This window comes from Argiope bruennichi, chromosome 8, assembly GCF_947563725.1.
Source record: "Argiope bruennichi chromosome 8, qqArgBrue1.1, whole genome shotgun sequence".
Classification (NCBI taxonomy): Eukaryota; Metazoa; Arthropoda; class Arachnida; order Araneae; family Araneidae; genus Argiope; species Argiope bruennichi.
Window position 1 is genome coordinate 55,255,894 of NC_079158.1, and position 19,469 is coordinate 55,275,362.

General features: G+C 27.5%; 1 protein-coding gene across 1 annotated transcript; it reads right to left on the reverse strand.

The window, feature by feature from the left end:
- Nucleotides 1-14,983: 14,983 nt before the first annotated feature.
- Nucleotides 14,984-15,301, reverse strand: LOC129980637 (notch-regulated ankyrin repeat-containing protein-like). Its single transcript, XM_056091017.1, has one exon. The coding sequence runs from the start codon at nt 15,299-15,301 to the stop codon at nt 14,984-14,986; it is 318 nt and encodes a 105-aa protein (XP_055946992.1).
- Between the last annotated feature and the right edge of the window lie 4,168 nt (nt 15,302-19,469).

Here is a 19,469-nt window from a genome sequence, read left to right on the forward strand (position 1 = left end):
TTCCTAGAAAAAAAAAAGAGAAAAATTACTAAAATACTATGCTTTTTAAATATTTATTCCACATTTTTTAGGTAGTTATATTTTTGCAGTTTTTATTTTAGTTCTTAGTAAATAAATATACATTAATATGTATATTTACCTTGCTTTGAATTACATTTTTATTTTTCTGTTTGTCATTATCTATTTTCCCCATCTTTGGTAGTAGTATAATTCATTCCATTTAATTTCAAAAAATTTCCATTAATTCAAAAATATATAATTAGAACTGTTACTTCTTTTTTTAAAAAATTAATTGATTTCCTTTAACAAATAAAATAAAAAAAATTGAAAGAGTTATGGATTTTTTAAAATTTCTTTTAGCTATTATTAATCGAGTTTACAATCAATTGTCTCTTTCTCTCTTTCAGTGTGAAAATGAGTATTGTGCTAGAATATCATGAAAAAAACGCCACCTCTTTTAATTCTTAGCAAACTAAAAATAATTTTTAAGACGTTCTGAGATGCACACTCTCTCCTTTCAAATTATATTTGTGGCAAACTTGGCAGCTCTAGATTAAATAATATGGCCTATTAAGAGCCGATAGAAACCTATAATTTATCTTTTAATATTAGTGGAAATATGCAGGCGCATCGTGTTACGCTGTCCAGAGAAAGTATTAAAACTATTTTTTTACTGTGGATAAATAATTATAGGATAAATAATTTTTTTTTAACTTTTGAAAACAAATGAACTGAAAGCATAACAATAAATATAGCGTCAATGAACAAAGTTTTAATTTCAGGTTGACATGAAAAAATTTCTTCCACTAATTTATGCAAATTGTTCGAACAAAACTAAAAATTTCTAAACCGAAAATCAACAAGGACCAACCACCAATAAAAGACATAATTCTAGATATTTTTCAGGTGATTTTTTTATTGATATTATTAAAGAAAAGTTAACTGCATAACATCTAGCCATCAAAATTGTTTTTAAAACAAATTATAAATACCATCCTTGTCTGGAAGAAATGAAATAGCCAAGAATAGAATATTCCAGTTTTATCTTAGCTTAAATTTGTAACATTTACTTTTATTACAGTTATATAAAAGTAATTAAAGGGGGAAAACATCTATTCACATTTACAAGTTCACTTATTAAAATAAAATAGTTCGAATTCATTCTTTTGATGAGATAAGTTCGTATTAATTTGACATTTTTTTTGCTTTTGAAATCTTTCTAACCCATTAATACCTGACATTTTTGTTTTCAAAAATATTCTATATACTTTTTTTTTTTTTTTTTTTTTTGGCGAATCGCCATTTTTCAGACCTCCATGAATTTAAAAAACAAATTTTAAACATTATGTCGGTTTGTCTGCGATGAACATGATAAGTGAAAAACGCTTTGAGTTAGAAGGATTATATTAAGTGTATGGACTTATGACCAAATCTGTAGATTGCTGTCAAATTTCGAATGAACTCCATTTACAGGAAGTCTGTTTGTTTGTTTGGCTACAAGTAAACTTGATAATTCCAAAACACAAAAAGGTTGATAAAACTTGGTACACAGAACTAAAATATTTATTCCTATCACATTTTGTATCAAATATGTGAAAGGGCTGGCCGTCTGTTGATCTTTTCTTTCACATGTAATAAACGTAATAACTCTTAAATGGAATGACTTAATCAATGAAGCTGGGTATATTATCTGGTGACTGTAACTCTAGTTCCGTGGCAAATTTTGGCTCCATTCGGTCAGAAAAGGCGTTTAAAGTATAAAGGGTGTCTCAAAACCCTTGACCGCGGCATTTATTCTTTAAATATTAATCGTAGACATATACTGCAAATTACAAAGTTGCGTAAAAAAAGGTCCACTCCCCCCCCCCCACCCCCTACCCCGCAAAAAAACACGAGCTTTGAAAAAGGTATAAAATATCTTGCATCATCTTACAATAGTTACGAAATTTTACGATCTTTGGCTTAAATCTAACATATTTACTGTATCTCTCGAGTGAATATACAGGGTGTCTCAAAAACTTTGACTGCGGTTTTTATTCCTGAAATATTGATCGTAGACATATACTGTAAATTATGAAATTGCGTAAAAAAAAGGTGCAAATTGCTATGAAATCAATTAAAGTTTTCAGAGGATTAAACTTTAAAAAAATACAAAATTTAAATTTTTATACGGACCCCGTACAAAAATATTCTCAATGATTAAAATGTGCCGCATCCTCTAATAAAGTCATGTACGAAATTTCAGAATTTTATCATGAAAATTCTCAAAGATATGTTCAAATAAAGTTGGAGAAGGATCATTCACAAATTAAAATGAAATGTTTACAGCTTCAGTGCAGATGGTGCGACGCAGGAATGCATCATAAGGAAATAAAATATGCTTCATATCTTTAGTTTTAAATAAAAATTTTAAAATCGATGCTTCCTGAAAAATACTTTAAAATTTTATATCATGAATTACAGAATATAACTTAAAAATAATACAGTCAGTGAACTTGTAAAAATTCTTATATTATCTTTCATTAAAGTAATCTTTCCTTTAAGTTATTATTTCTACAAATTTTTAATACTTTTGAACCAATAAATAGTAACATTATTATTTATTTATTCAATCATGGTTTTTCTTTGTTAAGTTGTGAACGACCTCTAAAATACGAAAATTTGACATGATTTTTTCTCTTTGCGAACTCATATCCAGGCATCGAAAAGTAGTTTAAGTCAGCATTTATATTGTTTCATAGACTTTTTGTGATAAAACGCTGAAATTTCGTACATGATCTTATTAGAGGATGCGGCACATTTTAATCACTGGGAATATTTTTCTACGGGGTCCGTATAAAAATTTAAATTTTGTATTTTTTAAAGTTTAATCCTCTGAAAACTTTAATTGATTTCATAGCAATTTGCACCTTTTTTTTTACGCAATTTCATAATTTACAGTATATGTCTACGATCAATATTTCAGGAATAAAAACCGCAGTCAAAGTTTTTGAGACACCCTGTATATTCACTCGAGAGATACAGTAAATATGTTAGATTCAAGCCAAAGATCGTAAAATTTCGTAACTATTGTAAGATGATGCAAGATATTTTATACCTTTTTCAAAGCCATGATTTTTTTCGGGGTGGGAGGGGTGGAGTGGATAAAACCTTATTGGAAAGTATGTGATAAAATTTCGAGGAAACCACTTCTTTGTGTCTTCTTGACATTACGAACAGCTTAATTCTTGAAGAATATTGAAAAGTGGTTTTAGAGCATACTTTATATCATTTATGGGCTGCAAGCTGTAAATAACAAACTGAAACAATAGCATAAGATTAGTAGAATTTTAAAACATTAATATAAAAGTGAGGCCCATTTATAGAACCATTCCTAGAATGAGATGTTAGATATTAATATTTTAAATTACTGACAAAAAGATATCACACGCATATAATTAAATTTGCATTTAAATTTCCATGAAAATATCGATTATTTTTAATATAAATATACACCAATTGTAAAGAAGAATGGGTTTCAGTTTAGGCACTTAACTCTCAAATTATTTGCATTTAACTTTCCAGCATTCAGCTTCACTTTCAAACTAAAACTGAAAAAATGATATTTTATTACGATAAAATAAAAAAACGATAAAATTTTTGCGATTTTATCGTTTTACAATAACATTAAAATGATCACAAATTAATCAAATACAAAATGTTGAACACATGAACATCCTAAATTCACACGAATTCGATATAAACAGGAATTTTACTTCTCATTCATATTATTACTGTGTGTATGATTTCATTAACTATTTTCTTAATCATATTAATATTAGATTTTAAGTTTTTGAAAAAGATTGGCTTATTTGTAAACCAGCTGGGCCCTGGATACGTCGCAAAATCACTTTTTTTTCTAAGCAGATACACAATACAAAATAGAACATTGACGTGTACAAAATAAACTAAATATAATGAGTTTTTTGAGTAATAAATTAAATTTGTAAAAGATTATTCAAATATTTTGGGATATATACTATTTATGGTCCTTCCATGTTCTGAAAAAAATAAAGTTTTTGATCCTCCCGCTGGTAAGCATGCAAGATATAACCGATGATATGAGAAGCATGGATTTTTTCAGATTTAATCAGCACATTTGAAATGAATGATTTGGTGCCTTGTTGATGGTCACTGAGAATGCAAGGTGAGCAGGGAACCGCAGTCGTATGAAATCGAATGGATGTCGGTGGGAATGATGGGAATGCGTATAATCAGCACGTCTCTTTTTTACTTAGTATACAAAATTGTCGAATCGATAACGTTCGTCATCAACTTTTTTTCAAAGAACGTATTCCACAATCATAGGGAATTAATGTAGCGCAAAAAAATTATTTAGTTGCGATTAGTGACAATCTGTGTTGCGGCACACTTGAATTTAAAAATCCAATAGGATAATTTAAAATCTCGTCCTCATTCATGACTCTATCAACTGATTTATAAGTGACAAACTCGTCCGCAACTTGTTCGTGAATTGTATAATTGAGTGAATTGACGGCGGTGTATTTTGCTGCCAAAATAGCATTTCGCAAAGTTATTTGTAACTTTTTAATTGGTAAGAATTTGTAAAAAAAAAAAAACATTTCGAATTAATTATTTGATCGATGGAACAATGATACAAAAGTTCAATGAAAATGAAGTATATTTTGAAGTATTTTTCTTAATGATACAAGGGCCAAAGCAAATCCACTTTGTGGGCGAATTTGAGCTAATACCAAATTAACGAGGTACATTCTTCCTGGGCTTCTAGATGTATCATATTTTTATTTATTTTTTTACAATTAGCCATCACATTTGTATTAGTTTCGTAGGTCGATTTTCTAACTAAATGTTGTTTATTTTCTTTGAGTAATGCATCAGCAGTGAATTGTTGTTCTCTAAATCAATCTTGATCATATCGATCATTCTCAGAACAATGTGAAGCAACCATGCCAAGATGAATGAGTATTTTGTTGTTGATGACTAAGAATATGTTTTCGATTCCTGCCAGAATTTCATTGAAACTATTGCCCGAAAATGGAATGGTATTATAGCTGCTGATGGAACGAATATGGTATAGAATGTCTTCGCTCAAGTTCTCTCTGAAGTTTCCCCATAGATCTTTAGGATTCCATGACGAACATATATAACGAATAATAATCGCACTTGTCGAGGATGATCGCTGACAGAACTTTAGTTTTTAAATTTTTTACTTTAAAATTTTTAAAACACAGTGTTTGTACACTTTAAACTAATGAATGGCGCCAATGGAGAAAGACTTAACCTGTTTCACTTACACTTATTAGCCTGTAATAACAATTTTATCAGAATGAAAACGATATTTAAAAAATTGAAAATGTATTCTGACTTTTTTCAGAAAAAAGAGGTAATAATTTCAGTCCAAAAAATATCACTTGACAAAAAATAATTTTTTGCTTAATTACAGTTCTGTCAGAATTTAAACAATAATTAAAAAGTGAAAATGTATTCTGATAGGGAAAAAGTACTTTCTCTTTTAGGGTCGAGGTGTAAAAATGAAAAATGGTGCAGAACTCGTAGTTTCGATATGGTTAAAATATTACAACGGACTAACATAAGACATTTCATTTTTTTTTTTTCGTCAGGAATTTTCATGATGATTTCAAAGTTTCATCGTAATCGGATGAAATTACTGAAACGCATAAAAAACAAACAAGCCAACATTATTTTTTATAAATTAGATATTATCTCAATTAATTTATTTAAAACAAATTATTTATATGTTTATTTATTTTCATTTCAGTTTAATGAGATGTGGAAGTCATTAAAACGAATTTTACCGAGTATTTCTTATTGTTTATGTTAAAAAAGTTATTATAATAGGAATCATTAAGTCTTGTAGCATATAAGGAAAAAAATGTCTTTTTCTATAAAATATGAGTTTCTAAACAGTTGAAAACTTTTTTTAGATAATCTGTAAAATAAAGTTCATAGAAAGATTGAGTTAAGCGAAAGGAATTCTAGATATATAATTTATATTTGAATAACAGATTATATATTCTAGAAAAGAATTTTGAGTTTTGGACCTCCATTGGTAATAAAATTCTATACAGTATTACCAGATTAAGAGTACAACTGTTCGGTACAGGAGCGCAGATGTTACGTCCCCTACGTTCTCTCAATGATGAATGGAACGGTATACTTGCAAACATCTGTTTGATTTATTATTATATATGCATTTTTTTTTCTTTTCTGTCGGAGTGAATCTTTTTTTGGAAACAGAGGAGATCGTTTGCTGTTTCCAACAGCACAAAATTATATGTGTACAAAAATAAAAACGCTTATCATTCAAATTTTCAACTAATTCCTAAAATGTTATGAAAATCGTTCGCTAGATTTCATGAGCGTTCTTTTTTATTCTTATTGCAGACCAAAATTTTTTTATTTTCAGAGTAACATTAACGGTTATAATTATCAATAATTTATTAGCTTTTACACGAATCTTAAAAATACTAATTTTGGAACTCACAAAAATAAATATACATGACAAATTATTTGAAGGTACAAAATGCTTTTTAATTATTAAAAAAATATTTAAAATGTTTTAATAATATAAAATAACACAGTGATTTGTGGATTAAAATCTGAAATTTACATAAAATACCATTTTAAAACTTAATAAAAAAGACCCTGTGAATACGTAATCAAAATTGGATTGATTCTTTTTTGTATTCGCTTCAAATAACTAAATGTTATTCATTAGATGTTTCCACAACTTAGCTAAAAATAAAATTAACTACATTCTAACAAATAATTGTACTATAAACTGTTGAATATTACATGCAATATTCTGGTTCGAAAAAAAAATATAAACAGATTCAAACACTTTGATTGAAATTTTATAAATAATTTCTAAAAAAGAAATTTGATGTTTCATGTCTTATTTAATTATACGACTCTACTAAAAAACCATTTTCAGCCCAAAATTGTTTTTTTTTTTGTCTGAAATTTTATCAATATTTTTTCATTTAATTTCTCAAACCTGTTTTTATTATTGTTTTTACTATGATTAAAATTGAAATTAGAGGCATTTTAGTAGAATTAATATCCGAAAATGGAATAGTAAATAATACGATAAAGAAGCCTTTTCTCAGTCTTTATTAGACATATCTAATATTTAGCGCTTATTTGTGTTTTGTAACATTTGTCAAATACTCTTCGTTTCAGAATTCCGAGACCAAAATTTTCGAAAGATTTTATTCCACCAAAGGATGATATGCAGCAAAATATGCGCCTTTCCGGAAATCTTTGTTAGACCTTGACTGCATCTTCCGTATGTTTGGAGGCATTTTTTTTTTTCTCACTTACTATTTTGAGAAAATAACTGTCCCCTGACGCACGGGCAAAAGCACAGAAGAAACTTCGCAGTGCCAGGTCCTATTTTAAAATATTTTTCGATATGACTTCGTTTATTTCATTTGCCTTTGTTAGAAGTTTTGGTAATTTTGAATCATTACATTATTTTGTTTTCTCTGATACTGTAATTTTTCATCAAAAATGTATGGATAGCATTTAATACATGCATTATTGTATAAATCAAAATTTTTATTGTAATTTTTTTCAGCAGTAGATATTGTTTATCGTTTAATAATGCATGCAGAAGAGCTCTGCCACAAATTTTCATTGCAACAAATGATCAATCAGCAGAAATATAAATTTTTGTACTAGTAGCCTTACATTTGTAATACTTATTGTTTGTTATACTTATACTTCATACTTATGTGTCATATACAAAATGAGGTTATATAACAAAAAAACTAATAAATGATGCATATCTAAGAGTACAGAAACATTAAAGATAAATTCATAAAGAAAATGCAGAGGAACGGTAAAAGAAAGCGACAGCAAGAATGCAATTAAGTTTAAATTCATGATAGCAAGTTTTTACTCTGTATGTTCATGCTTTAAAGCTGTAAGATTAGATATGTGAATTTCGTATATTATTTTTTTAGGTATATGAATTTCATATATCCTGTTGTTGTTGTTACTTATGGCACTTTATAAGGCCGCTGACGAACTGTCAGCGATTTAAGCCGAATGTGGAGTAGCTTCGGAGGACCAGGGTCCCTGAGCACCCGAAGGCAGAGGTCTGACTTCTAACTCGTATGAAGAGTTCATGACACACACATTTCCTTGCACAACTTTTTATAGGGGATGGGGAGCCTCTTTCACACACCTCACAGATAGAACCATGTCCGAGACTGGACTCGAACCCGGGACCCCCAGATCACGGGGAAGATGCGCTATTCCTAGACCATGTCGCCGGCCCATATGTCCTTTTTCCGATGTATGAATTTCACATATCCTTTTTTAGATATATGAAATCATAACGTCGATATTTGGGGCTTCCTTTTATTACTCGTTGCATTTTAAAACTATTCCATAAGCAGACTTTACTCTTCGTATAAATAATTTTAACATCACTAACCTCGTTTGTTTGTTGTTAGAACTCAGGAAACAATTAATAATGTTTTAAGTAACCATGATTAAATAACATCATCTTTTGTATTTAAAAGTTTTGCATTAAACACATTTGTTTAAAAAAATAACAAACAAAAAGAAATGATGAAACCCAAAATCTTTCGATCAGTGAAAATCGCTATATTTTAATAAAATACCAAACTGGTGATTCAAATTAACTATCTAAAATACAGAAGAAATTTTTTTTTGTTTGAATAAAGGTATACTATTCATATAAGAAGATATCCATTTTTTCTTGATTCCTTCATACATATTTTTCTAAATTTATTTAAAAAAATATTTCTAATAAAACTTACGGTGGAAATTATCCAAATCACTTCAAATTTTATTTAAAGTCTTGTCAGATTTCGCAAAACCATGATTGTATACAAACTTTAAAATGTTGCAAACCTCTACCAAAACTGAATATTATCGTTCAAACAATCGGTTGTCAAAAGACTAATTGACAGATTTATGATTGGTACACACATATCCCAGTACGCAAAAGTCATACATATTTGTGCTTATAATGATCATTTAGTTTATTTTTAAAATTTTATTCTTTTCTATAATTAATTTGAAAAAAATTTAAATATTGTGCTCTCTCTCACTTTTTTAAAAGGATATTATACATTAGCCACTTTTGGCGTACAGTTTCGCCAAGAATATTGATCGGGCTTAGTTTCAATTAAATCCCTTATGCATAACTTAATAATGCTGCTGCAGAAATGTATATTTTTAAACATCAGATTGTGACAAACAGCAATGCCATGTCATTTTAATAAGCTTATACCTTTTCTTTGTGTGTATGAATCATCTTAATCGCACCAAGTCTCATGGTGTCATAATGCTATTAAAAACTTAAGTATACGGCAAATCTATCTTCTGATTCTATTATTCCCTATAAATTCACTTTCGTATTCCTCATATAAATTGCACAGATATTGAAACCTTTTCCCTAGTCTTCAACAAAGAAAGCGATGAAATATTTTATAAAACAGATTTAATAGATAATATAGATTGTATTCACAACAATGAAAAATTGTAGTAAAATAAAAAATATTTTTTAAGTATACCTAAAAATATTTTTAATTCGAGTTAAATCAATCTAGTTAAAGAATTTTAAAGAAATTAAATTGTTATAGTTGAAAACATAATTATTTGAACTTGAAAGTAGTGAAAAAATCATTTTTATGCAGGAGTATTTTCAGAAGTTATTGCGGAAAAAAAAAAATCCTTTATCCTAAAAAAATCCTTTAAAATTTTTTTTTTTATTAATTATAATTTCAAAAAAAAAAAAAAAAACTCTTTGAAATGCACATATGCCCTTCAAAGCATATTTGTACCAAATGTGGTATGTTGTGGTAAATATCAAACGTTCTGGCTTGACAGAACCAAAATAAACATTTTTCTTTCATTTCTTAGTAAAGATGAACATATCATCTATTAAAAGAGTTACCAAAAAAACACTTTGTCGTAGTTGAATTAATAAAGTAAAAAGAAAAAAAAAATGTTTTTTGAAACATAACATTCCTTTTTCTACCCTTGTTATATCCTTTTTATAATTAAAAGTATTGAAATCGAATAAGTATTACTAAGAAAATTAAAACGCATTAACTTATAAGAGTTAAAATTAATGTTTACCCTCCCCCCTTTCTTTTTCAAAATACAGAATCGATATAACTCATTTTCTTTTTTCATTGAAGGAGTGTTTTCTGTTTTTCTTGAGAAAAGGACATTTTAAAAATATGAATGCCAGAATACAGCATAAGAAGTATTTCTAAGTATCTCCATTTTATGATAAAATTTTTGCATTTTTTAAAATTTATTTATTTTTGAGTTTAGCTTAATGAAGTTTTTTTTTTTAAATAATTGGTATGATTTATTCTTGATTCAATAGAACAGGTGTAATATCACGTTTTTCTTTTTTTAAGCAAAGGTTATATATTGAGTAGTAGAGTGAAGGTAAGGTCGCCATCAGTGTGCACAAAAGCACAAAGCTACCACCCACGACATTCCTTTCATTGGATAGGCTTTGTTTACATTAAACATAACCATTAAGTTACTTTCAAAATATAACGATTTTTATTTTTTGATATTATTAATATTTTCCTATTTATTTGTAGCTACAGCAAATAGGATCAAACATTTCTCAAGCCACACATTCTACTATTATTTCCTTAACTAAGAATTCGTTATCACGCTTTTAGTTTGACAAAAGTAACCCTCCCCCTTCTCTTTCCTTAGATTTGAAGTCAAATGTAGACTGTATAACTGCAAAGACCTCATCAGTAAATGGGAAAGCATCACTCAAATTACCACCCAACTAACAGCGAAATTCCGTTCTTAAAGATGACAATCGAGATTCTTTTAATCTTTCCAATACAAAGGCAGTTAAACGAAATTTAATTATCCCTCTCTCACACACAGCCTTCAACCTCGGTCGGTAGCTATTGAAAAAGAGATATGAATGAATGGAAGCCGAATTCCTTGGCGAAAGGCCAATTGTGATGACCATTGTGAGCTCTTGGGAACGAGGTGAAATCGGGGGGAATTCACATGGCAGAGGTTAGGCCGTCCTTACAGAAGGTTTCTTCAGCCTTTTAACCTTTCATTCCGTACACCACATTCTTTGTGGGAACCCTTTATGGCCTTAATACCCAATGTGAGTTCTTTCCTTCCCAGCAATGGAACAAGGTGTTGCTTTTTTTTTATTGGTTTTCTAAATACATTGTGAACGTCAAAATATGCACCTTTTATTTAAGATAATTGCTGTCAAAAGAGCATAGATTATTTTTATTCATGTCATAAATTATTTAATTAAAAATATACTAGTATTGAATGTGTTCTCAGTAAAATTATCCCAAACAGTTTTCTTCTTTTTTTGTGTGTGTGTGTTCCTGCTTAAAAAGTGTCCAAAATTTGTGAACCATTCATACAAAAAGTATTACTAATAACAAAGGTAATCAATTAGCTAGGTTCAAGTTCTTTTAAAAAATCAGAACTGCTGGATTCTTTCCAGTTTCTACTACATACATAATTTTACATATTTTGATATGAGAGTTCCTATTTATCATTTTTTAAAAAAAGAGGAATTTATCTCTAGTTTAAGACAAACTCATATAGTAACTCAAAGACATTTTATGTAAATAATAACTAGGTCAATGAAAAAAAATTAATTTGACATTTAAAAACATTGAAAACATTGTGAAATATCAAAATTGTCCATAGTCAAAATTTTGTTAATTGTTGATATTTTTTTTTTAACAAGAAAAGATAATTTTGAAATAAACTCATTGATTAAACAAAAACACAACAATCTGAAAGAAATAATTTCAAGAAAATTTAATGTAATTAACAATGGAATACATTGTTTATATGCTTTTTTCCCCTGCAAAGTAAATAATAAAAAATAAACCAAATGAATGCAGATAATTTGTTAGAAATATACTTTGATAAATTTACATGCAATTTTACTGTATTAAGTTCTGATTATTTATAGTGCTAATTTAACTTAAAAGTGCACAAATGTATTGTTACTAACAAAAGAATTGTTTTTCTTCTCAATATGTGAAATAATGGTGATAAAGGAAAAATGACACTAAAATATTACCAAATGTGAATTAAAAATAGTTTAAATTCTTATATAGAATTAAATCCTTATATTTATGTAGGATATTTCGTATTCAACAGTCATAACATCATTAAAATTCATGAAAGTATGTTTTCAGAAATTAATTAGAAATAAAGCAGCATGGGAGAAAGTCATTAAACGAGGTTGCAAATCCTTAGCCTGCTTTTCTTCAATAATAATCCTTTATAAGGAGATTACATAATAAGAAATATATCTCATATAGTGTATCAGCATGTAACCTGATAAAACTGAAAAAATATTCAACTACAAAAAATTATTTGACAAAGCTTGGTTTTCTTTTTAAATTATTACAATAAATAATACTGGATATAATTATTTCATTTCAAATACTCTGCAACAATTATTTGCTGTCAATTGATGATTTTTTTCCATACAACCTTTGAAACTTCTGAAAGATGACAAAAATTATAAATAAATGTACAACAGTTGAATAAATAAAATTTATATAATTAAATAGCCAATGAATTTTAAAATAATGATTACTTTTCATATTCTTAATTGTTCTTTTACATTTAAAAGTTATGCTTTGTAGTCAGAAATTATAATGCCTAAAGTATGCATCTTTTAGTAATAAAATTAGAAACATAAAGCTCACATATGAAGACAATAAAACTTATAAATATTGTAATATTTATAACAGTAATTATTTATAATTCAAAATTAATTAATTATGATTACCACTAGACAGAAAATTTATCACATTTTAATATAAGCATTTTTATAATGTATTAAGCTCCTACTAAAACAATTTATGTATTTAAAATAATGTTTGAAAATGTAAAATTCATTTTTAAAAAAGCAGATTAGATCATTATCAATTTTTATCCTATCAATTTCCTGAAAATAAAAATTTTGTTTTGGCACATTTCACAATTAGAAACATTTTATTCTAATCGAAAATATATGGTTATTCTCTATCTTATATATAGAGCCTTGTTTACATTATAAAGATAAAAATATGCTTAAAATATTTCAGGCTTGTCAATAATTTCTGCAAAAAAGATAATAAAAACTGATCAATAAAAACAAAACATTAAGAAAAAATTTAGAATTATTTTAATAAATAAATCAAATAATACAAGGTAACAATTACAAAGTGTATGGCACATGATAATCCATTCAATGTAATACTTTCCTTCACATTGTAATAATTATCAGTTTTACATATTCAAAACCACAGGAGATATTTTATATAATCATAAATTACTGTTTAGTGAAGAGGTAGTAGTTTTTTTTTGTTGAGTGATATTAAGTATAAAAGCACACAATTGATAAAAGCATATGGTAGAAATTATGACTGTTTACAAAATAATTAAAATGTGAAAAACTTCCATACAGAAAAATAGACCATACAATAAATCAAACCTTAAAAAAAACCCATTATAATGTATATTATTTTACTTACAAATATGTCAGGCTTTAATTGCTAAAAATTGTTATTTTATTAATATTTGTTGTTATTATTGTCATTTTAATAATAATAACTGAATATATTTCACAAATCTTTATAAAGAATAAAAGAAAGGAGCATGAAAATTTTATGTTATAAATGAATAATGAAAGCAAATAGTAGCAAATTGATAATTTTTTAAAGGTGAAAGATATACAATTTTAGTTACATGTTCCATCAGAATACAGATTAGATTGAAATTCTGATTATTATATTCTGTTCTGATTCTGATTAAGTTTCATTGAATTATTCTTTATGAATTCATGCTTACATTAAAACATTTTGAAGTTTAATTTTGAATTATCACTAAAAACACATTTTAAATTAATAAAAAAATTTTTTTTAAAAATTATTAATATTGTTAAATAAGATTGCAACATATTCTTGTAAATTTTAAAACAAAATATTATTGACATTTCAAGTTAATTTACTTTAAATAAATTCTCCATTAATATATATAACACATCAAGATTTTTTACATGAATATTTAATTCAAATTTCTCTATAAAGTTATGAAATATTTTTCTGAACATAGACTAATAATGGCTTCATATCTAGAAATATTTGCAGCCTAATAATAGCTTCATCTCTGGCAATATTTCCAGGACGAATAGAGGAAAATAACTCAAGCTATGTAACATATTACCATAAGTTTAAGTACATAAAAATTTTCAGAGAAAAAGATACTCACAATACTTCTGAGATATGAGTTTGGATAAAAATCCAGTTTTATATATTTACAGTAAATCATCCAAAACTTAAATTATCAATTCTCAGCAAAATTATAGAATTTGTCCATTTATTACAACTTCGAAACTCCTTTTTGAACACTACAGATCTTGGCATCTGAAGAGTCATTTCTTGTTTTGTATTCAGGAATTTTATCTGGACAGTTGTGGATTATTTCTGAATAACTTGATAAATGAATTACACAAATCCATCTCAAATATTAAAAAGAAAAAAAAAACAGTTCTGCAGTTATTTTGAAAATGAATTTTTTAATGCTGAATTCTTTGAACTCTGCATTTATTGTAAAGTACATTTAACAAGACTTGTATCTTTGGTTCTGCAGCAAGAAGATAAAAATCTATTTCAGAGAATAACACATATCTGAAACAGTTTCTTAAAGAGAAAAAAAAAAAATCCATAACACACTGCATCAAATCTTGAACTTCTAGACATTCATTCGCACTTATGAAACATATAGATGCTTAAGAAGGAATGGTAATCAGTCCACATAAATTCACCAAGTTCACTATACACTTATGTACACCACCACTATTGCAACTGAGCACTAAAAAAATGAAAATAATAATAATAACAATTGTCTATACACACTAAGAGAAATCATTATTGCATTGTTATCTTCTAGTTGAATTCGCTATCAGAAACACAGCTATATCTTGATGACCACCATAAGCGGCTATATGCAAAGCACTCCATCCGTCCCTGTTCGCTAGGCGAATATCAGCACCAAATTTTACTAAAAGTTTCACTAATTCTAAATTTCCATCCATACAGCTAAGATGCAAAGCCGTCTGACCTTCTTTGTCATAATAATTAATATTTACACACCCTTCCCATCTTTGGAGAATCTTCTGAAGTTCGATTGCATCTCCATCCCTTACTGCCTGAATTAGATCTTCTTGGTAAGAAGAGTGGACATCGGCTTGGCTCATGTTGAACAGAACGTCTTTAGATACACTCGAAGTAAGACTAGAAAGTGCCCGAAACAAGTCACTAAAGCCGATGTTGATTAAGAGTCAGTTCCACGTCTACTTGGAGTGACTCCCAAACAGTTTATGAAGCCCGCAATCCGGCTTCATGAGGTACAAGTGTATTAGGCTTTCCCGCGTAGCTGCCGTTAGCCAATGAAGCTCTTCGAAGGGTTGCTAGTATTCTATTCTCGCCAAGCTGTATATTTGAGGTTTACGTAATGGTTATAAACCTTAAAAAAAGGCAATAATCTGTGTGAGTTTCAAGCATATTTATTTTTTCAAAACTGGGACTAAAAAGATTAATATCTTGCTAAAAATTCAATAAATTACTTTTTTTTGTAGCAGACAAAAAAGATATTTATTGCTGAAGATACACGAAGATTTTTGAATAACGGAGTTTCGTTTTAACTTCTTAAAAATCTTGAAAGCTCATTTCTATCTTTATTTTGCTCATAATTAAACTTTTATGAATGTGAGTTCATTTATTATTTGTTAAAAATAAAAGTTATCAAAATATTGTATTCAGTATTTTTTATTTATTTTTCAAGGTTTCTTTTTTAGTTTTTTTTTTTTTTTTTTTTTTTCGTCTGACTTTTGTAAAGTGCTAGAGGTTATTAAGTCAAGAACTTGAAAGCTTCATTGATATTTTTCAAATAAATTTATTTATTTAAGTATTTTTATTAATAATTAATACTTTTTTTAGGTTATTGTATTTTTCTGCTAATATGTGAGATTGCGCTCCAACTTCCCTTTTTTTTAGCCCTACTCGCTAAAAAAAAGATTGCGAATAAAATAACTATAAGAAGCATTGCTCTAACTCTTGCAAAATAATTTAAATAGATTTTTAACTAAAATTAATCTAGATTTTAGCATTTTATCGTAATAACTTTCTAAAATATTTTTTTTCTCAAAAGTACTTTTTCCGTCAAAAGCTGCTGGTAGTTCAATAAATAAAAGAAATGATTTTAAATTTTATTCAGATAATTTATATTGAAGTATAAAAACTGGAAGCGAATAAAAATTATGATGGTGAATTCTGGGTGGATATATTTCAAATAGGAAGGAAAAAGAAAAAAATTTTAGATAAAAAAATATATGTAATATAATAAGCAAAAAAGACTAGAAATTCGAATAATATGCCGAATAAACGTACTTTGTCATATTTGCACAACAGACTACTTATTTTCACTCATTGAAAGATTTTAACGAATGGACAATATATATCCCAAACAATCTATTAAAGCATTAAATTATCTTTTAGATTATTATACTTAGATTATGAGGTTTATCAAATTCCTTTCTTTAATTTTTTGATTATAGAATATGAATACTTTGTGACTGCCATATTTCGTGCCTTTTGCAGTTTTAATAATATGTTTATAAGGATTTTCAATTTTAAATCCGTATTTCAAAAATATGTTATTAAAATCGCACAAAAAAAAGATCAAAATTTTCATTATACTAATCAAAATACATTTTCAATGCAAATTCGTTATACAAATCCGAGCACATTTTCAGTCATCTCCATCATAAGGACAGCTACAATATTAAAATAAAATTCACCCCTCATTCTGATTTGCCAAATTGAATATTTGTGATCAATATACCACTATCATTCTCCTGCTTAGCAAAATAATAATAATAATAATTTTCTTTTTCTTACTTTTTCTCGAATTTTTTTTCCCCCAACAAAATTTGAATAGCCAACATGTACTTACTATTATTCATAAGGATCAAGTGACCCGAATATTTCCTATTCGTATTTACGCCAACGAGCCAAGAATCAAAACAACTCGCCAAGGTGACACTCTACGACATCTGAGCAAGTGGTTCTCATTTGGCCCCTCCCTCTCCGCCGTTGATTGACGAGCAGTGAATGTGTATACTACTTTCGTACTGGCTTTTTGACAGAGGGGCTGAAGAAATAAACAATGTCCGTGGGAAATATCTCAAGAACTGAGGTTTCGGAGTTTTTCCGAGTCCCGAGAGATGATTTCACACGATCTCAGACGAAAAATGTGACGAGACAAAATATTTTTCCGTAGGGAAAAATCAATTTCACTTGCGAATTTTCTCACATGGTGAATTATGATATTCATTTAAGTCGATGAGGTTTCAAAATGCCTAAGAGGAAATTAATAAAATAATGATGTAAATTATTTATGTTCCATATTTAAGACTTGTTTAAGAAGTATATTTTAAAGTATTGGAGGTATATGTCACAGACAAAAAATAAAGAATTGAACAGAAAAGTATGACATTTTTAGTTGATCTATGTTAAATAACAGATTCATTGACTTAAAAAAATGGTGTAATGAAATTTTTATCTGTAAAGGCAAGCAGAGAAATAAAGAAAATTAGATTAGAAGAAAACATGCTCAAATTTAATGAATTTTAAAGTAATTCTTTTCCTGTTTCTAAGTGCAGACGATAACGAAACAAATCTAAATTTCAGAATATAAATAAAATCAAAATACAGATGAATTTTTTGTTGTTGTTACAAAGAGTTTGCGAGTGAATTTTCTTTTTATTTTTTATTAATACTCTCATATCAGATTTTTAAAAAGAATTTTCTCGAAATGGCGATTTTTTATGGCTCATTTATTAGAATAATTCCCTTTTTAAAAAAGATAATTGAATACGTCTTGCGAATTTCATTTTTTTAAAGATAGTTTTATGTATTCTTATTTCAGTTTAAATATTTTTAAAATTTAAATTATTTAGAATGTTGTAAAAAATCCGAACGAAGTGCTGCAGCAGAAAGAATTAATAATCTTTTCAATTTGTTATTTCTAGCTCCGTTAGAATGAGGAGGCGTGGGGGGGGGGTGGCAATTTGGATTTTGAAATTCCCCGCTAAATATACATTTAGCAGCATTTATATATATATATATATATATCTTCTTTTTAATCTAATTATTATAGGCTACGCAATATCACGAAACTTTTCTTTCTATTTTTGGCCACTTTTTTTAATTGCTATTTATAATTTATCAGATTTATAACATAAAATTTATTACTTGCTCTATTTTCTCCCTTTTTTTTTTTTTTTTTTTTTTTTGTAGCATTTTGAAATAAATTTTTTTTCTCCACAAATTTGTTTAGTTTTATCTAAAATATTTCAATGGTTAAATCTTTAAAACAATTTAACAAACTGCCAGTCGTTAAACAGTTGATTGCCTCTACTTATATGATTACATTACCTTGCATAAAACAATTTTTGTTTATCCAATATATACCTTCACTCGAGACGTATTATCTATTAATGAATTGACAACAACTACATCATGCTCAAAGGTTTAAGAGGGTCCAAGATCTAGGGTAACGGGGGCCGAGTCTAAAATGATAATAATAATAATGTATAGGAAGATAAAATAATACTAAAGTACCATTTTAGTTTTGTGTGTGTGTGTGTGTGTGTGTGTGTGTGTGTGTGTGTGTGTGTGTGTGTGTGTGTGTGTGTGTGTGTGTGTGTGTGTGAGAGAAAAAGAATGCTAATTTCAGAAACTCAGAATGTCAAATAGTAAGTATAATATTTAAATTAATTTTTCGTTTTCATCAAGATCTTTCTCTGGTCGCGTATGTACTAATTTGGCAAGGATTCTGTATACAGAAATTGGTTCAGAATCAATAGAGGAAAATGTCTATTCTGAATCTTTATTATCTATTATTAAATAAAGCATATTTATTTTTATTACACATTTTTTTATTATTTTATTACACATTATTTTATTATATATTTATTTTTTAAGGTTCTTCATTTACTCAAAGATGTTATTATTTACTACACAAAATATTCAATCAAAAAGCTATTAAAAACTTTCTCTCTTCTTAAGAAACTTTAAAAACGTTCCATCTGAAATACACAGTTTATTTTGAAGTTCTATATATAATTATTGCACTCAATTTTCTATTTCTTTGTTTATAGATATTTACTTATTTATTGATATTATTAAAATCTTCAATTATTGTAATTATTTTGTTTAATAAAAATGACAAATTTAAAAAATAATCATTAACACTAATTAAAAAAATATTCCAACTTTACTTATTAATTAATTTTCTTTTTCTTCTAAAATCGGGATAAATCGAAGTTTTATTGTGAGCCTCGCACTTGTCAAGTTTTTCTT